The 26,679-nt window shown below is 35.9% G+C and overlaps 1 protein-coding gene across 1 annotated transcript in view; it reads right to left on the reverse strand.

Moving 5' to 3' along the window:
• Window positions 1-25,413, reverse strand: part of LOC125240831 (atrophin-1-like) — a 44,896-nt gene extending 19,483 nt beyond the window's left edge. Inside the window, 8 exon segments of the mRNA XM_048148964.1 lie at window positions 1,020-1,179; window positions 5,570-5,651; window positions 9,021-9,115; window positions 15,113-15,167; window positions 20,319-20,847; window positions 20,849-20,948; window positions 21,176-21,326; window positions 25,163-25,413. Of these exon segments, the coding sequence (XP_048004921.1) occupies window positions 1,020-1,179; window positions 5,570-5,651; window positions 9,021-9,115; window positions 15,113-15,167; window positions 20,319-20,847; window positions 20,849-20,923 (996 nt within the window). The 5' untranslated portion in view covers window positions 20,924-20,948; window positions 21,176-21,326; window positions 25,163-25,413.
• Window positions 25,414-26,679: the final 1,266 nt, after the last annotated feature.

The following is a 26,679-nucleotide window of genomic DNA, read 5'->3' on the forward strand; positions in this document are numbered from 1 at the left end:
CCCTACACGTAAAGTGGGGAGTGATTTTTTTTCGTTGCTATCCTGTGTGATATATTGTTGGGTAGGTATTTAAAATCGTAATATTCATATTTTTGGAAATAATCGCTCCTAAAGGAAAAAAACCGGCCAAGAGCGTGTCGGGCCACGCTCAGTGTAGGGTTCCGTAGTTTTCCGTATTTTTCTCAAAAACTACAAAACCTATCAAGTTCAAAATAATTTTCCTAGAAAGTCTTTATAAAGTTCCACTTTTGTGATTTATGGTTCAAAAGTTAGAGGGGGGGGCGCACTTTTTTTTCCTTTAGGAGCGATTATTTCCGAAAATATTGATATTATCAAAAAAGGAACTTAGTAAACCCTTATTCATTTTTAAATACCTATCCAACAATATATCACACGTTGGGGTTGGAATGAAAAAAAATATCAGCCCCCACTTTACATGTAGGGGGCCTACCCTAATAAAACATTTTTTTCCATTTTTTATTTTTGCACTTTGTTGGCGTGATTGATATACATATTGGTACCAATTTTCAGCTTTCTAGTGCTAACGGTTACTGAGATTATCCGTGGACGGACGGACGGACGGACAGACAGACATGGCGAAACTATAAGGGTTTCTAGTTGACTACGGAACCCTAAAAAAGTGGCCCCCCCCCCCCTCTAACTTTTGAACCATATGTTTAAAAAATATGAAAAAAATCACAAAAGTAGAACTTTATAAAGACTTTCTAGGAAAATTGTTTTGAACTTGATAGGTTCAGTGGTTTTTGAGAAAAATACGGGAAACTATGGAACCCTACACTGAGCGTGGCCCGACACGCTCTTGGCCGGTTTTTTTTTAAAGTGGGACTTTTTGGGGAAATCAGAAACTATAGAATTAAGAAGATACATGGAAACTGCCTAAGGAAACATTATGTATTTTTTGTTGTTGAAGAAAAATTATAATATTGATGACTTTTATAAAGCAGATTGACGTAATTTCAGCAATTGCGTAGATCATTTTATTGCAACAGATAAATTACCTCAATCAGATTATCAAAAACGCCGAACAGTTCGGGTCCAACAAGTTTCTTCAAGATGTCTCTCCCAATTTCATACTCCTGTAATTTCTTTTTATATAATAGAATTTGTGTTTCTTCTTCATTGTGCAAGGCTTCCATCTGCTGCTTGTACCCGTCAATTCTAAAAGAAAAAACATAATCGATAAAATGTTATTCTAACTAGCTTAGGTCTTTTATTGTACACTGTACATTAAGATGGATATAAAAGATATTCTTAACAAGAATAATCTAGAAACCTGACATTAAAGTTTGAAATTGATTCTAGAAACTCGTATTTCCCTTTGTTACAATGCATTTTTTTCATCACACTTGCTAACATAAATGTCAAGTAAGTAGGTACAAGAACAAGAATAATTAACCTTGCCTTGGGTAATTATCCATTTTATTTGGTATCTTCGCGAAGCGTAAAAGACAAATACCATTTTTGTCACGCCAATATTGTCTGTGATTGAAAACATTCGATTCATGATGGGATGAAAAAAAAAGAACAGTTGTATACTATATATCATACTGAACATATTTAAATACAAGGTGTAACATGAGAAAACCAAATAATTTTAACAGCGTATTCCTGATCACATATATCTAAAATGTCATATACTCTTCCTACTTTTAGAGTATTAGCATTTAAAAAATAATAATAACATTATTTCTCGGTACAAATACAAAATGTCATTCTTTGAGAAAAAAATGTATTTTAAGTGCCACTTTTACGCACAACTTCTAAATTTTATGTGAAAATACATAAAAAAAGAGAGAGAAATAAAAAAAAATTGGCGAATTTTGCTGATTTCATTTATAACTTTCGGTTTCCTTGTGTTACAACGTGTATAATAAAGGCCGTAGCAGGATAAGGGAACAAAAAGTGCCCTTTATGATTAGGAGCTGGTTTTTTTTTTCTAAAGTTACTTACACTTAGTAGTACGATTGTGCAAAGTTTTGTTGAAAAATTCCCAATGGTTCAGTTAGCAGAAAAAAAAACAAATTCATGAAATATGATTTTTCTCTAAAAGTATTTAACTCTATCATACAATCTTTTTTTCATTTTGGGTAACTAAATAGTACTTATAACCTGGAAGAAATTTGAGTCTCTAACTATAATATTTCTGCAAAAAGTACGTAAGTCAACATTACAAATTATTTTTTTTAATTTCTGAAGGAGGGACCACTCTAAGTGATACTTCTAAAACAGCCTTATTTAATGATCTGTCAGTCATATAAGTTTGACAGTTAAAATCGAAAACCACTGGGAATTTTTCAACAAAACTTTGCATAATCATACTACTAAGTGTAAGTAACCTTAGAAAAAAAAAACCGGCCAAGAGCGTGTCGGGCCACGCTCAGTGTAGGGTTCCGTAGTTTTCCGAATTTTTCTCAAAAACTACTGAACCTATCAAGTTCAAATCAATTTTCCTATAAAGTCTTTATAAAGTTCTACATTTGTAATTTTTTTCATATTTTTTAAACATATGGTTCAAAAGTTAGAGGGGGGGCGCACATTTTTTTTCCTTTAGGAGCGATTATTTCCGAAAATATTAATATTATCAAAAAACGGTCTTAGTAAACCCATATTCATTTTTAAATACCTATCCAACAATATATCACACGTTGGGGTTGGAACGAAAAAAAATATCAGCCCCCACTTTACAAGTAGGGGGGATACCCTAATAAAACATTTTTTTCCATTTTTTATTTTTGCACTTTGTCGGCGTAATTGATATACATATTGGTACCAAATTTCAGATTTCTAGTGCTAACGGTTACTGAGATTATCCGCGGACGGACGGACGCACAGACAGACATGGCGAAACTATAAGGGTTCCTAGTTGACTACGGAACCCTAAAAACAGCTTCTAAACATTAAAGGGCATTTTTTCTTCCCTTATCCTGCTACGGCCTTTCTCAAAAATGGCGCAGTAATAAAATAAGTATGTTAACGTAAACAGTATTAAATTTTGCTCTGTATAATTAACTACTTAGCTTTTGCGCTGATGGTCTAGCGGATGAAACGCTGGTGGCCTAGCGGTAAGAGCGTGTGACTTACGATCCGGAGGTCACGGGTTCGAACCCCAATGAGTTTTTCGAAAATTATGTGCGAAATGTCATTTGATATTTGCTAGTCGCTTTTAGGTGAAGGAAAACGTCGTGAGGAAACCGGACTAATTCCAATAACGCCCCCCCCCCCCCATTTTAGGGAAGAGGGCGGGATTGGGGGGTTACAAAGAGACAAAAAGTAGCCGTAGTAACACTTTACCATTTATATTATTAATAGGTATAGTACGGATATGGATTATTACGTGTTTGATCAATAAAATATGATCTTCGAATATAATAAAAGGTGTAACTGCCGTCTAGGCCTGCGAATTTATAATGATGAAATATTATATTGGGTTGGTAAGAAAGTAATGAGCGATCGATTGAATTCCACATAAAATTTTTGAGAGAGTTCTAGAATCTTCTATGGTCGAAAGTATAAAAAGGGCGAGTCGCACAGTTTCTCGTCAGTCATTCACTAGCTGTCGCCGAGCTAATATAAGGAAGAAAATGGACGAATTAAAAGTGCATGTAAGGCATTGCTTACTATATGAATTTCAGTCTGGCCATTCAGCCGCCGAAGCAGTGCGTAATATATGTCAGCGTGTTGCTCCTGAAGTTGTGTCTGAGGCCACGGCGAAACGATGGTTCCAGCGGTTTCGTAGTGGCGACTTTTCATTATCAGATCAACCTAAGTCTGGTCGACCGGTGAAGATTGATGTAGCCAAATTAAAAACCTTAATTGAAGGAGATCCGAGGCTAACGAGTCGTACTCTTGCTACCGAGTTAGGCTGCTCTCATGTCACCATAGAAACACATTTACACGAGTTGGGAAAAAACTACAAATACAGGGTTTGGATACCGCACGAACTTGATAGAGATCAACTAAACCGCCGTGCCGATATCTACATACAACTTCTGTCTTTTCGCCGCACATTCAACTGGTTGGACCATCTTATCACTGGAGATGAAAAATGGGTCTTATATATAAATCACACACGCAAACGTCAGTGGCTAGCTCCAAACGAAAAAGGAATAAAGGCACCAAAAACAGAGCCTCACCCGAAAAAGTTATGCTGTCCGTTTGGTGGGATATTCATGGTATTATTCACTGGGAACTCCTACCAAGTAGAATGACTGTTACCGCATCAGTATACTGTAATCAGCTTGAAAATTTAAACCAAAAAATCTGTCAGAATCGTCCATAGCATGCTAAAGTTTTTTCTTACACGACAATGCTCGCCCACACATTGCAAAAGTGACTCGGCTAAAGCTATTGGAGCTAGGTTGGAAAGTGATACCTCATCCACCGTACTCTCCAGACTTGGCACCTACGGATTACGCATTGTTCAGATCGCTAAGCAATGCCTTGAATGAAAAAAAGTTCGATGATCAAGCCCATCTACGACAGTACATAGCTGAGTTTTTTGAATCTAAACCTAAGAACTTCTTCGCCGATGCTATTCATTCTTTACCAGAACGATGGAGACAAGTAGTAGATAACGAAGGCCGTTATATTTTTGATAAATGATTAAAATAATAAATTAAATAAAAATTACAATATTGGTTATGATTCGCTCATTACTTTCTTACCAACCCAATATTATCAGCAAGTGCGTTGAAAACAAATGAATAACAACAGAAAGGGTGTCCATGTAATACGTTTGCTATAAGTACATAGCTAAGTAGCTATAGTAGGGCTAAGGTCCCCGCCACAATACTAACTACATAATTCATCAAGTGTGGCCACAATACTTTATAGACCACACCCACCACATCAACAACACCGGTACTCAGAATATCGACGATTCGAGTTAAGGCTGATTATTCACTAGATCTAAGCTGTGTTAGGCATGTGATCTTACATAATGAAACAGCTTCATTCGTGGCTAGGTGAGGCCGATTGTGCCGACAGCATAGATCTAATGAAAAACAGCTTAACGCGTTTTAATCAAAACGGTAGCATTTTCTTAATTCGTACAAAAATACTAAAGTCGCTGCGCTCTTTATCTTTTAACGTGTACCGCTTCAGCTTTACTTTTAGTATAACTGTCAGTACTATTAACTCGATAAATTAAAAGGTTAGGATTTCATTCTTTCGATTTGTTAAAAAGTTTTTTTTTCGCACAGCTTTTTTTTTACATGGCTATGTGTTAAATAGTTTATTTGTCAAACAACACATGCCTCGGAAATCGACTTGGGATCCATCATGTAAATAATATATATCTTAAACATTTTAGTATCAGCTTAAGCACTAAATATTATTTGAAAGCATTTCAAATTCGCTCATAACAACATTATATATTTATTTACTTATACGCGCTATGCATAAAATAAAACATAAGAAAATACTTTTTAATTAAATACATATTCAACAAATCGATTTAAAGCATAATCGTAAAGTCAAGTGCAATATCAAAATAGTTACTAATATAGTCATGCAATGATATCTTAGGTCAAATAGCGATATGGCAAACCTTAATTCTCGCTGGACACAGCTTTCGCAGTGTTGCTCTGACACTTCAGGGGCATCGGGTTTCCGAATCTTGCTTGTTGCAGCTGAGAACAGAATCGATCGGCACCAAGCAAAACTCTAAATTAGCCAAGTATCATGAGTTGTCTTAGGAAAGTAGAACAATTGCATTTTTTTTAACCCAGCTCACATCTAAATTAAAGTTTATATTACTTATACCGAACTAAAAACTGACATAAAATGGTTACTTAAGATATTTTTTTCTCAAGGCAATATGAAATGTTGTAAATTCTATATTTCGTCTCGGAAATTAGTAAGTTACGAAATATTGTTATATACGTACATCAAAACTTAACATACACAGCAGGTTAACGACGTAAGCAGTATGCTACTAAAGTCAGGGTGTCCACTACTGGAAACCCGTATACCGTTAAAAAAATTCCCTGACTTATCCCTGACTTTCCATGACCATTTAAGAAAATTTCCCTGACCAAATTTTCATTCAACTATTACCACTTTTGCTTAGAGTTGCAAAAAAAAACGGTTTTTTTTCTGTCTTGAAAAAAAAAACCTGAAAAAAATAAGTTTTTACCGTACCTCAAAAAGGAAAAACGGTATCCTTATAGGATCACTCGTGCGTCTGTCTGTCCGTCTGTCACAGAATTTTTTTTTTCTGGAATATGTTTGTTTTCTAAAGTACGAAATAGTAAAATTTGCAAGGCAGTTCATACTTTTATACCTACGGTTTTTTTATCTTTATGTTAACTATTAAACTTTAATTTCTGGTTTTATAAAACTAACTTAACGAAATCTGTAGTTGGTAGTAAAGTTATCGCCATTTACTTTTGGCTATACCAGTGCCGGCCCGTACACTCTATCAGGGTAGAGTGAGTTTGAGTTTCGGCGCCCTTGGGTAGTCTACGCTAGAAAAAAACATCGCGAGCGCAGCGAGCGCGAAAATTTTTCCACTTTTATACGTCCCTGGGGCTGATAGTAGTTATTATGTACATAACATAGGAAACAAAATGGAGTACCTAGTCTATCAGAGCAGAGTAGGTAGTTATGAGCAAGTTGCGGAAACTTTCCAAAAAATCTTAAATTTCATGAAACTTTCACGAAAAATAAAGGGAATTAAAATCGATGAAATGGATAATACTAAACGCGAGCGAAGCGAGCGCGAAATTTTTTCTTTGTTGTCAGCGTCGCGTCGGGATGCCCAGTTAGGTGTTTTGCCACTACATGCCTTTAGGTTTCCAAGTGTTTTGAAGTTCTCTCATCGTCACGCTTATTATCCTCCTATGCTCCTTTGACTCATACAAAATTGCGCCTCTATGTGACGTTATGCGCCATTGGCTTTATGACGAACTCCGCTTTGGATTGTCTGATAGATACTTAAATTTGGACAGCGACGTAACTTTGTCTTTGTCGTTTTCACATCGCCCTAGCAAAAGCAAATTATGAATGTTATATATGGTGACATTGTGGTGCAACTTTCCAGTTAATCTGAATCACAATAACTCAATTTATTCCCGACCCTCTTCGCCATTTTGGAATATGTGGGTAGGGCACGCAATGTAAAAAAAAATCTGGATTTTTCCACATTTACAATTTTGGGCCGGATAAGGTCAGCTAGAGCATGAAGATATCTCTGACATCTCTCATTAGCAATCACTGGGATGGAGGCCAGGTACTATACATGTAATGAAAAGTCTAAAGTGACAATTTTAAGTTGCCTTAAAATCACTACCGGGAATCGATCTTTGCTGTCATGGATGTGGTCAACCCAAGAAATCATATTATTTTTTAATACTTTTTGATTTTTTTTCTTGGTGCCAAGTTTTTCCCTGACCTCCAAATCATTTCCCTGACTTTCCCTGACTTTCCATGACCACTATGAGCTTCCCTGACTTTTCCCTGACTTTCCCTGACTTTCCAGAAAGTGGACACCCTGTTTGTAGACTAAAACAGATGTCTTTTTTTATTTTGGATTAAAAATAAAATATAGTTTGTTTGGGTTTTAATGTAGTTTGTCCTTTACCTACATTGACTGTTTTTTCTTTGGCTTCTACAGGAATCTTAGGTCTCTCGAGGAAAGGTCTTATTACTCCCAGACATTTGGTGAGCAAATCGAACCCGGCCAGACGTTACGTTATGTTTATTAGCAATTAAATAAAGACATGTTTATAATTTTGTCGCGTTGCGTATGTTATGTGGCCGGGGTCGCACGCGTAGCGAAATTCAATAGTATACTTCTATATTATACTTGCTTTAAAGGTTTAAACGTTCACCAGTAAGCCCAGACAGTGGTTTGTAACTCCGAGGCAGTATAGTTTATAACTCTTTGATTCGGTTCGGAATGATCCTTCAAACGCCAAGCGTCAACAGATGTGACCAATACGTCCAATACTCACAATACTCGCCACATTGGATGCCCGGATACGAGTTTTATTACTCGGTATTTGATGGCTGTGCAAAATTGGAGCTTCCAATGTGCGTATTAATTTCGAATCTTTGTATAAACGTGATTACATTGTTTGTTTATTTTCCAATGACCTGAAGGGACGTGTTGGCGATCAAAGGATCAAAGTAGATTCTAGTAATGCCTGTGGTTTAAGATTCAGTGAATAACGTATACTTTTTTTAATTATTTACACTTCAATCACGGACTGACTTCAATACTAATATTTGCAAGGATTTTTGTTTTCATTTATAACGCAATACTACATGTATCATAGGTTTCCATTAATGAAACTACTGCACTGCAACTTGGTGACGAAAGATCTTTTAAGTAGTGCCAGTCGAAGTATAAAATACCTTGCCGGTCAGCGCTTATAGTAGCAGCATCGTTAATAATAGCATAAATAAGCGCCAACCATTGTAAGGCGCCTTTACTCGTGGACCGTCACATTAACAATATTTCTAAGAGCTTACACCACAACACACTACTTTAGTGAAACACTAAAAGTTAGTTAAGAATTTTCATTTATTTTTTGCGTTGCGGCATAGAATCTGGTAACCTACTTATAAAAGCTTGCGGCGTATGAAGCGCCATTAATAGAATATATCAAGATGTCAAGCGCTTAGTATTTTTAGCGTGTCTGCAATGATTAGACGTTCAGTGAACTTACAAAAGTAATTTATCGTCAGTCATTAAAAAAATACGGAGAAATATTTGAATGAACCATATTACCGACTAGATTGCATTCTGCCTTTAAAACATGATATTCATGTTTTCTTGCGAAAGCATAGTATAGGCGATCTTTAGCCACTAATTAGCGTTCGCTATGTTGCGTATATATATGTTTACTTAATAGAATGACACTTTTATATCGCTGAGCAAACCTAAATCGATATACTGATCTGTTAGAGACATTACTCCGTTTAGTAAAAAAGGTTTGATTAATTTTGTGGTTTTGAATGAATAAATAAACAAGTAAGAAAGAAGTGAGACGTACCGTTCCCGTTCGTGTCCACTTTTCTTTTTAAAGGGCCATTGTTGGTGGGCTGCATGTGCGAGGGCAGAGGCGGCGGTGGCTTAGATGGGTCAAACCTGTTTATTAACAACACAAAATAAAATTACAAATAGTTTTTTATGTGACTGGCGAATAATGTCAAGCATTAAAACGAGCCACCGGGCAAGTTTCATCATAATAAGATAACACGAGTGTTTTAATGTCTAATTATGTACAGTTGCATTACATAACTGTATCTACATTCATATAATAAGTTTTCTACAATATGTACAGACTAGCTTTTGCCCGCGGCTTCTTTCGCGTTAAATTCGAAAATTACGGAATGCGCCATTACAAACTTCCACCTCCCTATAGGGAAGTGGGGGGTTAGAAAGAGACAAAAAGTAGACTACGTCACTCTTCATCCCTTCAACTATCTCCACTTAAAAATTACGTCAATTCGTCTCTCCGTTTTGCCGTGAAAGACTGACAAACAAACAGACACACTTTCCCGTTTACAATTTTAGTATGGATGTAGCCTAAATTCATAAGAGATTAACTGAGGAGTGTCTTTTCAAAAGGGCTTATTTCCATTTTTTCTTTTTTTTAAACTATGAATGCAGTTGCTCTTAGTATAGAAAAGTACGCGTTGTTTTGAGATAAAAGTTCAAAAAATCTCGCCTTGATCTTTAAAAAAAAGATTAACATCAAAGTTTAGAACACATTTTGAAAAATGTGTAATGATTATTTATGTGGATAAACCAATGTATGTATTACAACAACATTCATATCAACTAACGTTAATACAAATCCAAAAATAAAATAAAACTATTTTAAAATATTGGGTTGGTAAGAAAGTAATGAGCGAATCATAACCAATATTGTAATTTTTATTTAATTTATTATTTTAATCATTTATCAATAATATAACGGCCTTCGTTATCTACTACTTGTCTCCATCGTTCTGGTAAAGAATGAATAGCATCGGCGAAGAAGTTCTTAGGTTTAGATTCAAAAAACTCAGCTATGTACTGTCGTAGATGGGCTTGATCATCGAACTTTTTTTCATTCAAGGCATTGCTTAGCGATCTGAACAATGCGTAATCCGTAGGTGCCAAGTCTGGAGAGTACGGTGGATGAGGTATCACTTTCCAACCTAGCTCCAATAGCTTTAGCCGAGTCACTTTTGCAATGTGTGGGCGAGCATTGTCGTGTAAGAAAAAAACTTTAGCATGCTGTGACGATTCTGATAGATTTTTTTGGTTTAAATTTTCGGGTGAGGCTCTGTTTTTGGTGCCTCTATTCCTTTTTCGTTTGGAGCTAGCCACTGACGTTTGCGTGTGTGATTTATATATAAGACCCATTTTTCATCTCCAGTGATAAGATGGTCCAACCAGTTGAATGTGCGGCGAAAAGACAGAAGTTGTATGCAGATATCGGCACGGCGGTTTAGTTGATCTCTATCAAGTTCGTGCGGTATCCAAACACTGTATTTGTAGTTTTTTCCCAACTCGTGTAAATGTGTTTCTATGGTGACATGAGAGCAGCCTAACTCGGTAGCAAGAGTACGACTCGTTAGCCTCGGATCTCCTTCAATTAAGGTTTTTAATTTGGCTACATCAATCTTCACCGGTCGACCAGACTTAGGTTGATCTGATAATGAAAAGTCGCCACTACGAAACCGCTGGAACCATCGTTTCGCCGTGGCCTCAGACACAACTTCAGGAGCAACACGCTGACATATATTACGCACTGCTTCGGCGGCTGAATGGCCAGACTGAAATTCATATAGTAAGCAATGCCTTACATGCACTTTTAATTCGTCCATTTTCTTCCTTATATTAGCTCGGCGACAGCTAGTGAATGACTGACGAGAAACTGTGCGACTCGCCCTTTATATACTTTCGACCATAGAAAATTCTAGAACTCTCTCAAAAATTTTATGTGGAATTCAATCGATCGCTCATTACTTTCTTACCAACCCAATAATAACATTTACGCTACAAAGCCACAACAAAAGGGCTTAATTCCCAAGAGTTCGCATCAAAAGTGCTTAATTCTCAAAAACATATGGTAAATAAATATTTATTTAGGTACACATGTTGCGTTTGATGTAATCATAGCATTAACGTCAACTTACAATATTACAATCTTGCAAATTAAATATTAATTTCAAAATCAATACCGTGGAATTATGTTTTTCTCGATTTCCCAAAAAAAGTGGAAATAATCCCTTTTGAAAAGATACTCCTCAACTATCAGTTTACTTAATATTGTCTTCGGTTACCGCGATAGTTACTCATGAAATAAAACTATGGAAACGGATTAAATCGCGTATAATGAATATAAGAATATGTATGTATGATAGAGAGGATGGCTTTACTTTACCACCGGCTTGGGATCCAGTAGTACATCTGATAATGGAACAAGCACGACGAAGGCTGTGAGGCATTTGTGTTGTATGGTGTTGGACATTTGCAGTTTGTTTCTTTGTCAATTTTGTGTAGATTAATTGGTTAATTATTTTTTAACAGAGTAATGGTAAATTTTTTTGAATATTGTATAACTAGCTTTATTAATAGTGTGTGAACCTGCCTTAGAAATCTATATTATTTGTGGTCATGGTTCGTTAATATTTCTTGTAAGTGGGTAGCTTTTGCACTTTTTAATTTTTCCTCAGTCACCCGTTGACCACGAACGCTGTAAAGAGTTCGAAACGTCGGGATGTATTTTAAATTCATTATACGCGATTTAATCCGTTTCCATAGTTTTATTTTATCAGTTTACTTTTCAAACGTTCGATATGTGAAACATAACTTCCGAGTTCCGTTTAGTTCTCTAAATACATAAAGTCAAAAAGATACGTTTATGTTTCATTAAATGCTGAATTTCTGATTGGACTCGTTTTGATACATACCAGACCAAGATTTAGTACTAAGAACCCGTACAGCAAGTAATTTTTAAGTTTGGCACTAACTACCAGAGGGTAATTAATTTAAAAAAATAAGCAGCAACGTATCGAGTGCACCTATTTGAAAGTTATCACTGGTCACAGTTTTTGCATCAAGACAGCTATATACGGCGTATTGACCAAAAAAAAATAGCTATTCTCGTAAGGCCCACCATACTTATAGTTAGTTTTCCATTTTGAATTTGAACCTTGTTCTATAAGTAAATTGGTGAGAATTTCGTTTGTTTCAAAAAGCAATGTAACAATGGAAATTCTACTTTGTTTGGTTCATGGAAGATTCAAATTAAATTGCAAAACTATGTACATTGTAATGTACATTGGGCCTTACGAGTCTTATGTTCCGTAGGGCTTAATACAAATGACCCATTAAATATGCGGTAATATAAACAAATACACACTATGTATTAAATTTACACTACATTTTAAAGTGCAAAGGCCATGCCAGGATAGCTAAGTGAATCTGCCCCCAGCGAGTTTTGGCTTGTATTTTTTTTATTGATTTGTCTTTGTATTATCGAGTTGCCAAATTTCAGCTCCCAAAACTTCATTTTAGTAATAAAAAAACGAAATAATATGTTTTTTTTTCCCTGGGCGGCCGATTTTGACGTGCGTAATGACAATAGGCAACTTGACTGTACTTAAAATAAAATATTTTATACCATGCATGAAATAAAGCTTCAGATAATTATAAGAAAAAACCGGCCAAGAGCGTGTCGGGCCACGCTCAGTGTAGGGTTCCGTAGTTTTCCGTATTTTTCTCAAAAACTACTGAACCTATCAAGTTCAAAACAATTTTCCTAGAAAGTCTTTATAAAGTTCTACTTTTGTGATTTTTTTCATATTTTTTAAACATATGGTTCAAAAGTTAGAGGGGGGGGACGCACTTTTTTTCCTTTAGGAGCGATTATTTCCGAAAATATTAATATTATCAAAAAACGATCTTAGTAAACCCTTATTCATTTTTAAATACCTATGCAACAATATATCACACGTTGGGGTTGGAATGAAAAAAAATATCAGCCCCCACTTTACATGTAGGGTACCCTAATAAAACATTTTTTTCCATTGTTTATTTTTGCACTTTGTTTGCGTGATTGATATACATATTGGTACCAAATTTCAGCTTTCTAGTGCTAACGGTTACTGAGATTATCCGCGGACGGACGGACGGACGGACGGACGGACGGACGGACGGACAGACAGACATGGCGAAACTATAAGGGTTCCTAGTTGACTACGGAACCCTAAAAACAGGGACAGAAGATATTTTTAACTCCAATTTATATTTTATAATTCAGATAGAAATATATAAAGTAAATCAGTTGACCGTGACGTCACTCAATTCGAATTCATATTACTTAGTCAGTTCTAAAGTTCTGTCACAAAGGTTTTAAGTGATAAAAACTTTATTGATAGATATTTCTTACTATGCATATGCATGGTTTGAAAGCTCGTTTCATACTGAATAAATTGCAATATTACTTAAAGTACTTTGCTGTCGCAGTTTCGCGTGGTTCCTTGTAACATCCGAAAATTTGGTAAAAAAAACAAGTCAAGAAACACGCGACCTCTTCCGGACGTTTTTATTTATTTTTGGTTGGCTTAATATGCTTTAATGATACTTATTATAAACGCTGGGTCTTTTATCTTTAAGTTTGTATATGATTTTTGTGAATTACATACATACATACAATCACGCCTGTATCCCATAAAGGGGTAGGCAGAACACATGAAACTACTAAAGCTTCAGTGCCACTCTTGGCAAATAAGGGGTTGAAAGAAAATGAAACTGTGGCATTGCAGTGACAGGTTGCCAGCCTCTCGCCTACGCCACAATTTAACCCATATCCGCCTTCTACGACACCCACGGGAAGAAAGGGGGTGGTGAAATTCTTAACCCGTCACCACACAGGCTACACACAGCTTACACAGCTACACAGCTTAGGCTCACAGGCTTGTGAATTAAATGGACAATATTGCTACTGTACAACGTTTTGTTGCACATTCCCGTTGATGATTGTGAAATCTAAGCGTTTTACTGAAAAGTACCCAAGTTCTAAAGGTTACTAGCAGACTTAAAGATTTCTAGGAAAATGAAATACCAGTAATTCAATATGCCCAAATTCAGAGAACTCATACTAAAAAAATAATTATTTTATTTGGCTAATGTAACAATGTTTTTTTCTTCCTTTTGCGAAGTCTATTTTTCCGCGTGCTGACGTCTATCGACAAACTCAAAGTAATCAAGGATTCTTAAAAATCACGATCTACATTTTCGATCGTTTATATCATATTTTAATAAGTATAAAACAGGTTTTGATATCATGTATTTTTTATTGAATAAAAACCTTTAGGTATATACAATTTTATCAGTTAAAGCATTTGTGACAGAACTTTAGGACCGACTAAGTAATTCCATATTAGCAAGTCGTTCAAAATATTGACAGTTCTTAAAAAGAAGCTGATTTGACTAGGAGGAAAGTAGCCTATTATATAATATTAATTATGTGTTATATTGTCATACAAATAATAATGACATTATAAAGAATGGAGCATAATAATTAATAATAGAATGGATAATAATGGAGCATAATATAATGGAGCTTAAGGCATTAAGTCCGCCATTTGTACAATTTTATGTCGTGCAATAGTCTAAATAAATAAATAAATGGAGTATAGACTTTGCTGAAATTGCATAAGTCATGGTTTTATATTTGACGATTTTTTTTTTGTATGCCATCTTTAATTTCCGGGGAGGGGGGAAAGGGCCACAAAACTGGTTGGCACCATCTGTTTATAGGATGTCTGGGATCGATACAATATATATCAGAAGTCAGATTGAGGTCTGCTATTTTTACAAACATCTCCTTGGAGCCTGCTCTACATCTTTCCGAGCAAATTTCCTCGGGCGAGGCAAACGTGCACGCTTGAGCACGGACGTTTTCCTCGTGAGGCGTGGGGCCAGTGTGGACCCGGCTATCAAGGTTTGATTTTTAAAGTTGGTTTGATCATAAAAAAAACCTTCCAGTACTTTTTTGCCGAATAAGGAGAACATTGCTGCGCATAATGGTGAAAATACGATATTAGGTACTTATATACAATTTATACTTTAAAAAAAACTTACTTTTCTGGCACTACAACCGCCGGCTGGGTCACGGAAAATAATGTCTGTGGCATTGCTGAAAATAAAGATGATATTCTCTTAAAATTCCAATTTAATTATACATTTATTGTTTCATCATTTCACACTGGACGAAGATATTAGGTAATTTATGTTAACTGAAGCACTCAACTCAGTATAAGTTACGAATAAAAGACTACGATGTTTGCGTGACGCATGTATTACAATTAATATTCTCATATCATGACATTAAAATACAAATCGTCACAAAGTAATCAGCTGACGAAAAAAATATTGCTTAGAAATGCATCTTCATACATGTTAAGTGGTACATTTTATAGGGGTAAAAACTAGTTGCCACAAAGTAGGATGGTAACAGCAGGAAGTTATTTAGTGTAGGTAGTTGTTATTTTAAGAACTTGACTCGTAACGAATTCGCTAAATTCGAAACCGTGTTAACAGTACCAAAGCCGGTCGAATCAAAGTTTGTTTTTCTATAATGTGTTAAAAAAGTGTTTAAAAATTATGATTTTTTTAATATTTTAGGTTGCTTGTCGTTGGTGTCATTATCAATGAACGAATTTCTTAGACACTTCGTCCTATACCGGTTAATAGGTCAATATTGCGGGACTTCGTTAAATTAACTATTTCGTCCCGATTTCGAGAGCACTGGCTTCTTAGCTATCGTGGATGATATCCAGCTGTTGTCGGAATAAAGTTGAAAGATCGTATTATTAACCCTTTGACCGTCGTTGTCCGGTATAGAAGACAACGATAGTACGATACACTAGCGCCGCCGTCTTGTATAGAAGACAAAGACTAAATGGTAAAATAATGGAAATTGGAATCTCTTTTGTACTCATGTCAACTTCTTGACCCTTTGTTTTTTCATACATTTACTTTTTAATCAGCCATATGAATCCATTGTTTCATAATAAAGGATTTAAAAAATATGCTTAATTTCTACGACTTCGGTGCCACTGTCGCCGTTGGCATGTATAAAAGACAGCTAGGGATGGAAAAGTTCAATCGATATGGTCTGGTTTTATTTAAGCATTATGCACTTAATCGCCATTAACATATTTACACTCAGTTCAGCCTTACTTGTCCAATCATGTAAACAAACACTGCTGGAAAACATTATCTCAATTTTCTCTGGAATTATACATTAACCATCACTTAAAATGTTATTATACACTTAAATAAACTTACAAAATATTGAAATCAGCCAAAAAACCACTGAATAATATCATTTCTAGAACGATTTCATCAATAATTATAATTACGAACGGATGACATAAAAACTCCTGACATTACGAAGTCTAGATTGTCTATGAGTCGCAATGTTGGGATGACAACTTATCGTTTTGAACGATCTATATTAACGTTAGAGTTTGTATAGCTTGGAAAAAATGCGTTGATATTAACGATTTTCATCAATAATTATAATTACGAACGGATGACATAAAAAACTCCTGACATTACGAAGTCTAGATTGTCTATGAGTCGCAATGTTGGGATGACAACTTATCGTTATGAACGATCGATATTAACGTTAGAGTTTGTATAGCTTGGAAAAAATGCGTTGATATTAACTCCTTACAATAATTTATCAGATTTTTAACCGACTTATTTACGTCGATGGAGGAGGTTCGGTATTCACTTATGTTCACCGATGACTCCGAGAGCCATGATCCGATTTTAATCATGTTTCTGAAGAAAGCGAAAGTGAGACAAGCCTTTTTCCCAGGATTATTGCAAATGTGACGAAAAAGAATTAAATGTTGGTTTTAACATAGATATTGAGTGACGTAAAATTGAAAATCCTCTGATGACGTCAGCAGCGAAATTATCGTTAATACATCATTTTATCGACACTTCCAATCCCTAGTAATTGTCTTTGACCATATTTGACATTTCGTTTGTTTACTATATTGGACAAGTAAGGCTGAACTGACTTTAGGTACATAAATACCACGGTGCGCTGGTACACCAGCGTGGTATTTCAATTCACACTTCGGAACAAAGGACGCTGCCGCGCCGAACGTTCCTTTCTTTCCCCTTTAATATTAGTATATTTTTTTCTGTCTGGATTTTGAATACTTCGATGCAATTTGACGTACATATTGACGTTTTTATATTATTATACTGTTTGAATTGAAAGTCGATATTCCCTTTTCAGTATTCAGTATTCAGTATTCATTTAATCATTGCTTTGTGTGTACATAAGATCTTATAAATGGTATTAGACTCAACACAACCCTGTAAGGGCACTGCAATAAAGTAACAAACTAAAACTAAGTAACTAATAACACTATATACAAGATTACTATACAATACAATATATGTATTTACATTTATACGGCCGGCAATGAAGCTATATTATATTATATCATAGGGTGACAGCAGAGAGCGCGACGTTTAATTTAGTCATTTAATTAGATATTGTTCTTATACTCTAAATATTCTTTTACAGAATAGAATGCGTTGTCTACAAGGAATGCTTTCAAAATTTTTAGGAACTTATTATAGTTTTGTTCATTTTTTATGTAGTTTGGTAGGTTATTATAAATTTTTATTGACATAGGATAGGGACCATTTTTGTGAATTATTAATTTTGATGGAGCTTGGAACAAATTATTTTTGAAGCGAGATTCGAATCGTCGGGGCATATCTCCAAGTTTAGTGTAGAACTCAGAGTGCGTTTTAACAAATTTACATAATTCGAAAATGTATAGGCAAGGTACTGTGAGAATTCCTAGATTTCTATAATGAGGCTTGCTACTATCAGGTAGCTTGATATTCGCCAAGATTCGAACGCATTTTTTTTGGAGAATTAGCAAGTCTTGTGCGTTTGTACTGTTTCCCCATAAAATTATAGCATAGCAAAGCCATGCTTGGGTGAATGCAGCGTAAGCTGTGAGAGCAGTTTGTAAATTAGTGGTCTTTTTTAATTGTCTTAGGGCGTAAATAAATTGGCTAACTTTTGTTTTTATTTTTTCGACATGGTCTTTCCAATTCAAATGAGAGTCAATTGTTATGCCGAGAAGTGGGAAGGAGGGCACGCATTCTATTTTTTTATTTCGGAACTCAAAATCTATGTCTAATTCTTGTTTTTGGTGGGGCCTGAATTGCATTATTTTAGTTTTTTCAAAATTGATTTCTAGGTTGTGGTCTTTTGTCCAGTTTATAATGTTAGTTATTTTCTCCGTTAGTTTTTCATTAAGGTTTATACTGCCGTCACATGATAACAACAACGAAAAATCATCCGCGAACATTACACATTTTTCATCAAGAGATTTTGGAAGGTCGTTAATGTAAATGATGAACAGCAGACAGCCGAGCACGCTGCCTTGTGGTCTTTTTTAATTGTCTCAGGGCGTAAATAAATTGGCTAACTTTTGTTTTTATTTTTTCGACATGGTCTTTCCAATTCAAATGAGAGTCAATTGTTATGCCGAGAAGTGGGAAGGAGGGCACGCATTCTATTTTTTTATTTCGGAACTCAAAATCTATGTCTAATTCTTGTTTTTGGTGGGGCCTGAATTGCATTATTTTAGTTTTTTCAAAATTGATTTCTAGGTTGTGGTCTTTTGTCCAGTTTATAATGTTAGTTATTTTCTCCGTTAGTTTTTCATTAAGGTTTATACTGCCGTCACATGATAACAACAACGAAAAATCATCCGCGAACATTACACATTTTTCATCAAGAGATTTTGGAAGGTCGTTAATGTAAATGATGAACAGCAGACAGCCGAGCACGCTGCCTTGTGGTATAGAGTCCGACACGGGCTGGACGTCTGACCTGATAGTGCTAAATTTCTTCCCAACGTTCTGCCATATTTTATTAGTGATATTTGGGACTGATTGCTACGATTTAAGATTGATAGAATATGTATTTATTATTCCTTAAATTAACACTTGACACAGTCTAGCTAATATTGTTAATTTTGTATTTTTTAAGTAGATTTGTTTGGCGAATGTTAATACTTTTATTTTTTTTTTACTTTTTGAAATAAGTCCCGGTAAGGTGCCTTGTATGTCTGCCTGCACACAGTTCGCGCGTCTCTAAACTTACGTTTATAAAGTTTACGTTGCGACTAGCGCTTACGCCGTTGACATAGATGCTATTATTACTGAACTCGTGCGTAAACAGTATTTGTCAGTCCGAACTAAAGACGAGCCATGCGCGCCGTTGGCATGTATAAAAGACTACTCGTACAGACTAGTGCGGTGATATTACTACATGAATCGATAATGTTTAGTGGTTGTTTTTCATGATAATGTCCTTCATTTTCAACATTTTTTTGTATAATCAATCTGTTTCGTTTGGAATTTTTGAGAGAATCTAATCTAAGAAGATTTCTACCATTCATTTTAAGTATCGATATCACTATTTGCAATCCCTAAACGTTTTATCAGTCATTTACGTAAAATTTGGTCTAGCGTGTGAGTGAACGTCTTGGCGGACAGGGCCCGGCGGCCAAAAGGTTAAATATGCAAACAGCAAAACCTGCTAACAGATTCTTTCAGTAATTTTTACTGTAGTGGTTTCTATAGAAAAGTAACCAATGCCAGATAACTAATACCGCATCGAATCGACTGAATTCCTGGTAAAGTAGATATTTGGAGACATGTCTACATTTTCATTGTTTCACAGGAATCGTAAAGAAATTGCCTCAACTCGTAAAAAACGTCAACAGGAATCAAGCTTGTGACGTTGTGACAGCAATTTGTCGCCGAATTATTTTCAGCGTTCACTTTAATTTTATTTATCTAGTTGAGAATTACTTTTCAAAAAGATTCTAATATAATTTGTGATCCTGGAAATTCTAATAGTGGAATGTATGTGTAAAGTAAGCTAGAACTTATCCACGAAAAAGCACTCTGAATTTGGCGAATTCGTTAAGAGTCAGTCCTTATATGAAATAGCCAGATGCTGTTCAAACTACATAGTTTGAAAGAGTTACCACTGGGAACAGGTGAAAATATTCAGTGTTACCACTGGCAGTAACTTGGTGGTAATAGTAACTAGTGGGAATAGGTACTCATAATGACTGATGAGAATAGCCAGTTAGCAAAATTCTAAAAATGTTCAGCAAAGGGCAAAGGTATGGTAAGTAATAACGTCATAGTTAGTATCTAAATATTTACATATCCAGAGAGTAAAGTCCACTATTTCTCTTAAGAGACGTCTTAGATAACTCACCAGAGTAAGGTGTGGGTACCGGGCGAAGTTGCGAAACGCCTGGCGTGGGAGTGGACGGCAGAGGGAGCTGCTGGGCTGGTGGAGCAGAGGGGCCCGCTGCGTGCCGGGGCGGCGACGACGAAGGCGGCGGTGGAGGCGGCGCGGTCGCCACCGGCAGCAGCCCCGCTTGTGGCGGTGGCAGCGGCGGCCAAGGAGCAGGCGGCGGTTGCGTCATGTACGACTCGCTGATGAACATCGCTATTTGTGGAATCGTCTCAGCATTTGCGGCATTCGATTGCATGTTGGAGGCGGCAGCGGCCGAGGCGGCGTGTTTCTCAGCTAGAACCCGAGGGATTTGACCAGTTGCAAGAAACGTATTTTGCTCTTCTTTGGTAGCGTGAAGAAATTTACAGTTTTTACGTGTACAGCCGTTTCGATTTTGATAGTCGTGGCAAAATTGTAAGACCTCTTTCATTCTATCTGTATCGAGCTCATGGCGATATTTGCACTGCCCATATTTGGTGCAATTGCCTCTAATGTATTCACGGCAGCATCTCACCAGCGCTTTGAGAATTTCTTGATCCAGAATCGGCAGCAGACGTTGACGATAGTTGCTGAGGTAGCATGAGGCAACTAAAAAAATACAATTACCTACGCTATAAAACCCTCAATGTTTCAGAGAAAATATTATTTGAAAAAAAGTATATTAATATTTATTTTATCAATGGTAAGTAAAGTATGCAATATTAGACCATTTGTGCTAGTGTCAAAAGATACCTAATGTACAAAAAGTTTCTTGAAAAATCACATAACTGGCTAAAAAAAATTGATTTCCAAACTGGCACAGTACATTTTCCACCCTTAAGTTAAATGCTCACCTCACTTTGAAGGCAATATCTTAACTTCTGAACAAAGTGAACCGCCACAAGGACCCAGCTTAGTTGCTCCAACAGCTCATAGTTGACTAGTCACATGTCCGTCAAGATGTTCAATTTTTTTTCGATAGGTCAGTTCTTGTAACTGCGACATCTGTGGAATGGTAGGTTTATCATAGAGTGCATTGGACATTACAGCTCACAATGGCTCATAATGTCACCCTAATCTAAATCTATGATATAGTTGTTTTCAGGAACATTCTTTGTAACCTAACATAACATGAGTGACCAAACCAAAGGTTGGAAAGGGTTTATTAACCTTATAATATAATGTAAAACATGTCATATTATTTGACAACCGGTCTGGCATAGCGCATAGTGGCTCTGCCTAAGCTGTGGTCTTGGGTTCGATAACTGGTAAGGGCATTTCTTTGTGTGCTGAGCACAGATTTTTTCAAATTAATTTAAACTATAATTATAATGAATTATTATTTAAGGATCAAGATGGAATGTGTGGAATGGAGACGGAAAAGTGGGAAAAGACTGAATGATGGTGATTTTTAGTAAATGTTTTAGGCTGATTTTTTCAGAGTTCGTAATTATTTTATCATAGTGGTTTCACAAATAGTGAACCTTTCTAATAATAGTAAAACTATTCATGTAAAATTAACCAATAATGATATACTTATATATATGTCGAAGGGAAATGGCCAAAACAGAGATTTCATCAAATCTCTAAGGGATATGATCAAATCACGCAAGATGCCAAAATGGCGAATCCATTTCATCATTTATCTAGAAAATTTCAGTCATTTGACTAAATCCCTGACTCTGTTTAGTGAAATCACAAAATCGGCCAATAGACACGCCACGTTTCGTCATTTCACTAGATTTGTTTAGGGATTTGATAAAATCCCTGAATCACGGCAGTAAGTTGCCGAAACGAACTCAAAATGTCAATTTCTTTTAACATTTCGCTAAACGAATTTAGGGAAATGATAGTCTTAACTGAAATATGGTATACATATAATAAATATGGTGATTTGATCAAATCTCTGGACAGGTTTCGTCGCGAAATGATAAAACAAGTTGACTTTATAAGCTCGTTTCATCAACATACTGTTGTGGTGATTTTATCAAATCGCTAAACAAATCTAGTGAAATGACAAAACGTGCCATGTCTATTGGGCGATTTTGTGATTTCACTAAACAGAGTCAGGGATTTAGTCAAATGACTGAAATTTTTTAGAGAAATGATGAAATGGATTCGCCATTTTGACATCCTGCGTGATTTGATCATATCCCTTAGAGATTTGATCAAATCTCTGTTTTGGCCATTTCCCTGCGACATATATATATATACAGGGTGCCCGGTAATTAATGGACAACCTTTTAACCACCACGAGGGCACCTTATACTGGTCCAGAAAATCGACTTTAAGGTTTAGTAAAAGTCGCCTGGTTTTCGAGATTTTCACACTTTTTAAAATTTTAATGGATATTAATGGACAACCTTTTAACCACCAAGAGGGCATCTTATACTGGTCCAGAAAATCGACTTTAAGGTTTAGTAAAAGTCGTCTGGTTTTCGAGATTTTCACACTTTTTAGAATTTTAATACAACATAAAATTTAAAAAAATGTGAAAATCTCGAAAACCAGGGGACTTTTACTAAACCTTAATGTCGATTTTCTGGACCAGTATAAGGTGCTCTCTTGGTGGTTAAAAGGTTGTCCATCAATTACCGGGCACCCGGTATATAAGATTTAGCCTATTTAATTTTTAACACTCTTTTAGTATTCAAATTAATGTTAAATATTTTTTAATTAATTTTCCTGGAGTCAGAAAATCGTTGTAGTCTAGGACATAATATAAATTTCTCGTTAAACGAAAAACATATGCATTGAATTAGGCGTAAAATATTCGTTAGTTCAGAAGTTGTTCGGAAGTTCAGAGGATGTGACTATTCATAAGTAAATATAGGGATTTTACTGTAAACACATATAAAGCAATAAACAAACCTGACCATACACTATACAGTAATTGCATAAATTCACCAGAACTAGATAATAGTTATTTCCCAAATACCAATAATAGACTAAAGATACCCATGATGGTTTGCTCAGAAATTAATTTTGTATAATTTGTATATTTAATAGGGCCAATATGCAAGCCATGAGGGCTTCAAAAATAACAAGGAATAAATAGTCTCATTTCACATTTGCCTGTCAAATGTTAAATGACAGAAAAAGAAACTGTCTTGTACAGTTCTATAACAATAAACTGTGAGACAGGTCTAGCCATAAATAATCTGTTTTCTTGATTGTTCAGTGTTGATGTTGTTAAGTTATTAAGTGTTGAGCCAACCCCATCACTATTTTATAATTTAAGGAACAAAAATCTACGCTATAGGAATTGTCCTGTATGGAAGTGAGTGCTGGGCCACCAAGACGAATGATGAGAGAAGACTGCATGTGAATGAAATGAGAATGTTGCGATGGATGTGTGGTGTGACAAGACTGGATAGGATTCAGAATGAGTATATAAGAGGAAGCCTGAAAGTAGCGCCATTGACAGAGAAATTGAGAGGTAGTAGATTAGCATGGTATGGGCATGTAATGCGGAGGGATGAAAGCAATGTTATAAAACGAGTGGTAAATATGGAAGTGGATGGATACAATGGTAGTGGAAGGCCTAAGAAAAGATGGATGGAATGTGTGAACAACGATATGAGAGTGAAATGTATTAGTATGGAAATGACGGCTGATAGAGAGAAATGGAGGAAGATGATCTGCTGCGCCGACCCCAAATAATAGGAAAAGGGCAAGGGAATGATGATGATGAGAAATCTATGCTATATGATTGTGATTGGCCCACTTTTTTTTGAGACTTGTGGTTGTTCAGACCTCAAATAAAGTAACTAGTTAGATAACTGTGTGTTAAAAATGTATTGTAATAAATACATAATACCCTCACATTATCATGGGTTTTACACAGGCTAACATCCTAACTAAAAACTATTTACACATTTCTAATACATTCAAAGGAAAGAGCTTTTTTGTTCATTGTTTGGTAGCTTTTTCATAATTAGATAAAAAGTTACAAATACACAAAATTATTCCTGAACCCAATCTGAGATTGCATTTTTATATCTTATAAAAGTACTGACTTTAAGTTTCAGCACATCACAAAATTCTATGAGAAAAGCATAAGAGATTTTTCAACCCATTAATTAATTCAAAAGCAATAATGTAGGACATTTTTACACAATAACATGTATTGTGACAAATATTGACCATTATTGACCTTCTTTATGTCTAAGGTAATAATAAAATTTCTACATCACACAGTTAGATCAAGATCACAAACGACAGATTAATGTATAATGTATATAATATATAAAGATAATCAAATCAAACGGTAGAAAAGGGAATTGTTGCAGTGTAAAAAGTTTTGTGGTTTAATGAAGGTAGCAAATATTACCAAGACTTGGTTTATTTTTTCAGTAGACATATTAGGTATGCCGTAAATTACGTTCGCTTAGCTTACAGTATGCAAATTAAATATTAGTGTCAGTATATACGGATACATTTTATGCATTTCATGGAGTTCGACCGAGCGAGTTATGGAGGCTGACATTTCGCACGTAGCACAGTATGACAGTTTAATAACAAGCTGTCGTCTGTTCTCGCTGCGAGAATCTCGCACCTTTACTCTATAGACGGGATCTTTGAATAAGGAGTGTGCTTTGGCTTCAGTTAAATAAATAAAATAAACATGTACAATAGACTAAGTATATAGATATATTTATTATATATTCAGTAAAGTAGGTACAGACGGAGCTACCAATCTGAATTCAGTCATTGCATAGCATGCATACGCCGAACAAACCCAACCTTTTAAAATAATTATAGGTCGCGGAAGTGTCCCGTTATCGAATGAATTATACTAGAATTGAATACTCAAGGAAATAATATATTGTAAAACTTACCAGATATATAAATTGGGATGGCCTCCAGTCGTTAGCTAATATTCGTGCCTCGCGCGTCCCGCGTCATAATTTAGTATTTTTTTAAACATTACTGAACGACACATTAGTCCTCCTTTAGTTCAGTTTATATTATGTACTTAGTAATAATGGTCATTACTGACACTAAACACTCAACGTGCGTCCATCCCTTAGTAAAATCCAACAAACAACAACAAAATGGCGGAAGCGTGGCGTATGAAGTCTTGTTGGTTGAAGGGAACAACCGTATAAGGTTGGTACGAAGCATCCGCAGTTGCCAATGACAGGTTGGCAGTAAAGGTGGGCTCCACAGACGTCACCGTTAAGCTAGGAACATACTATGCGGACGTCCGTCGTCCGTCCGGACGTCCATACGCTCAAGGCCACGTCCATTTCCGTCGACCGATAGTTTGCACGGTTATGTGTAATTTCCATAGATTTATATATTATTAAGCTAGATTGAGTTGTTAGGCGAAAAAGTGTGTCCACATGAGAGGGTAAAGTTGGGGCTGGTGTCCCTATCGCACTTATTGCCCCTGTCAAAATTGTTTGAATGACGTCATCACTGTCATTGTTTGGAGATACCAGTCAATATTCAAAGTTACTACCAAATCTACTAATACCGAATTAAAGGTTTTTTTTAATTGCGCAAATCTTTGGTTTTATGTCTTCATAATAATGACTTACCAATTCGTTACAAGGTATTAATATCCTTGCCTCGATATAATACAAAAATAATTTAAGAAGTTTAAAAACTTTGTTATCATACAGTTAAAATTGTTAAAAATACTACTACTATAGTAATCTCTTTAACACTGGTCACACGTGCGATAGGGACACCAGCCCCAACTTTGACCCTCTCATGTGGACACACTTTTACTAGTCTGATAAGAACGCCTTTCTGCACCGGTGATAAAGTTCCATTTAGTATGGCAAAAAAAGTGTGAGCTCAGTCCCTATTGAAAGTCCATGGTAATTTCATTGTCCAGATTCCCGTCCGCGCTTGATTTACGACGGACGTCCGCGTAGTATGTTCCTAGCTTAGGCTTCCCACAGACAGTCTTAAAAATTCATAATCTTAAAAAAAAATTGTATGCAATTGACACTGACAGATCTGTCAGTGTCTTGTCAGTGTCAGTTTGAACTGTCAGATTGCATACAAGTTTTTTTTAAGATTATGAATTTTTAAGACTGTCTGTGGGAAGCCTTAGAGCTAATTACATCCAGCCGGTGGAGATGTCCAGCAAAATCACTCTTAGGCCGGCAACAGACGAGTCTCAATTTTCATAATCTTATAAAAAATTGTATGCAAACTGACACTGACAGATCTGTCAGTGTCAGTTTGCATCACGGAAGTATCAAGCTAGGAACATACTACGCGGACGTCCGTCGTAAAACGACCGCGACCGCGACCTATCAGTGTGCACGGAACAAAACATCCAGAGAGCCAATCGACAATCGTATTCAAGATTTTTGTTTGAGGAGTAGCGCGTTGTGTG

The sequence above is a fragment of the Leguminivora glycinivorella genome, chromosome Z (genome assembly GCF_023078275.1).
Source record: "Leguminivora glycinivorella isolate SPB_JAAS2020 chromosome Z, LegGlyc_1.1, whole genome shotgun sequence".
Classification (NCBI taxonomy): domain Eukaryota; kingdom Metazoa; phylum Arthropoda; class Insecta; order Lepidoptera; family Tortricidae; genus Leguminivora; species Leguminivora glycinivorella.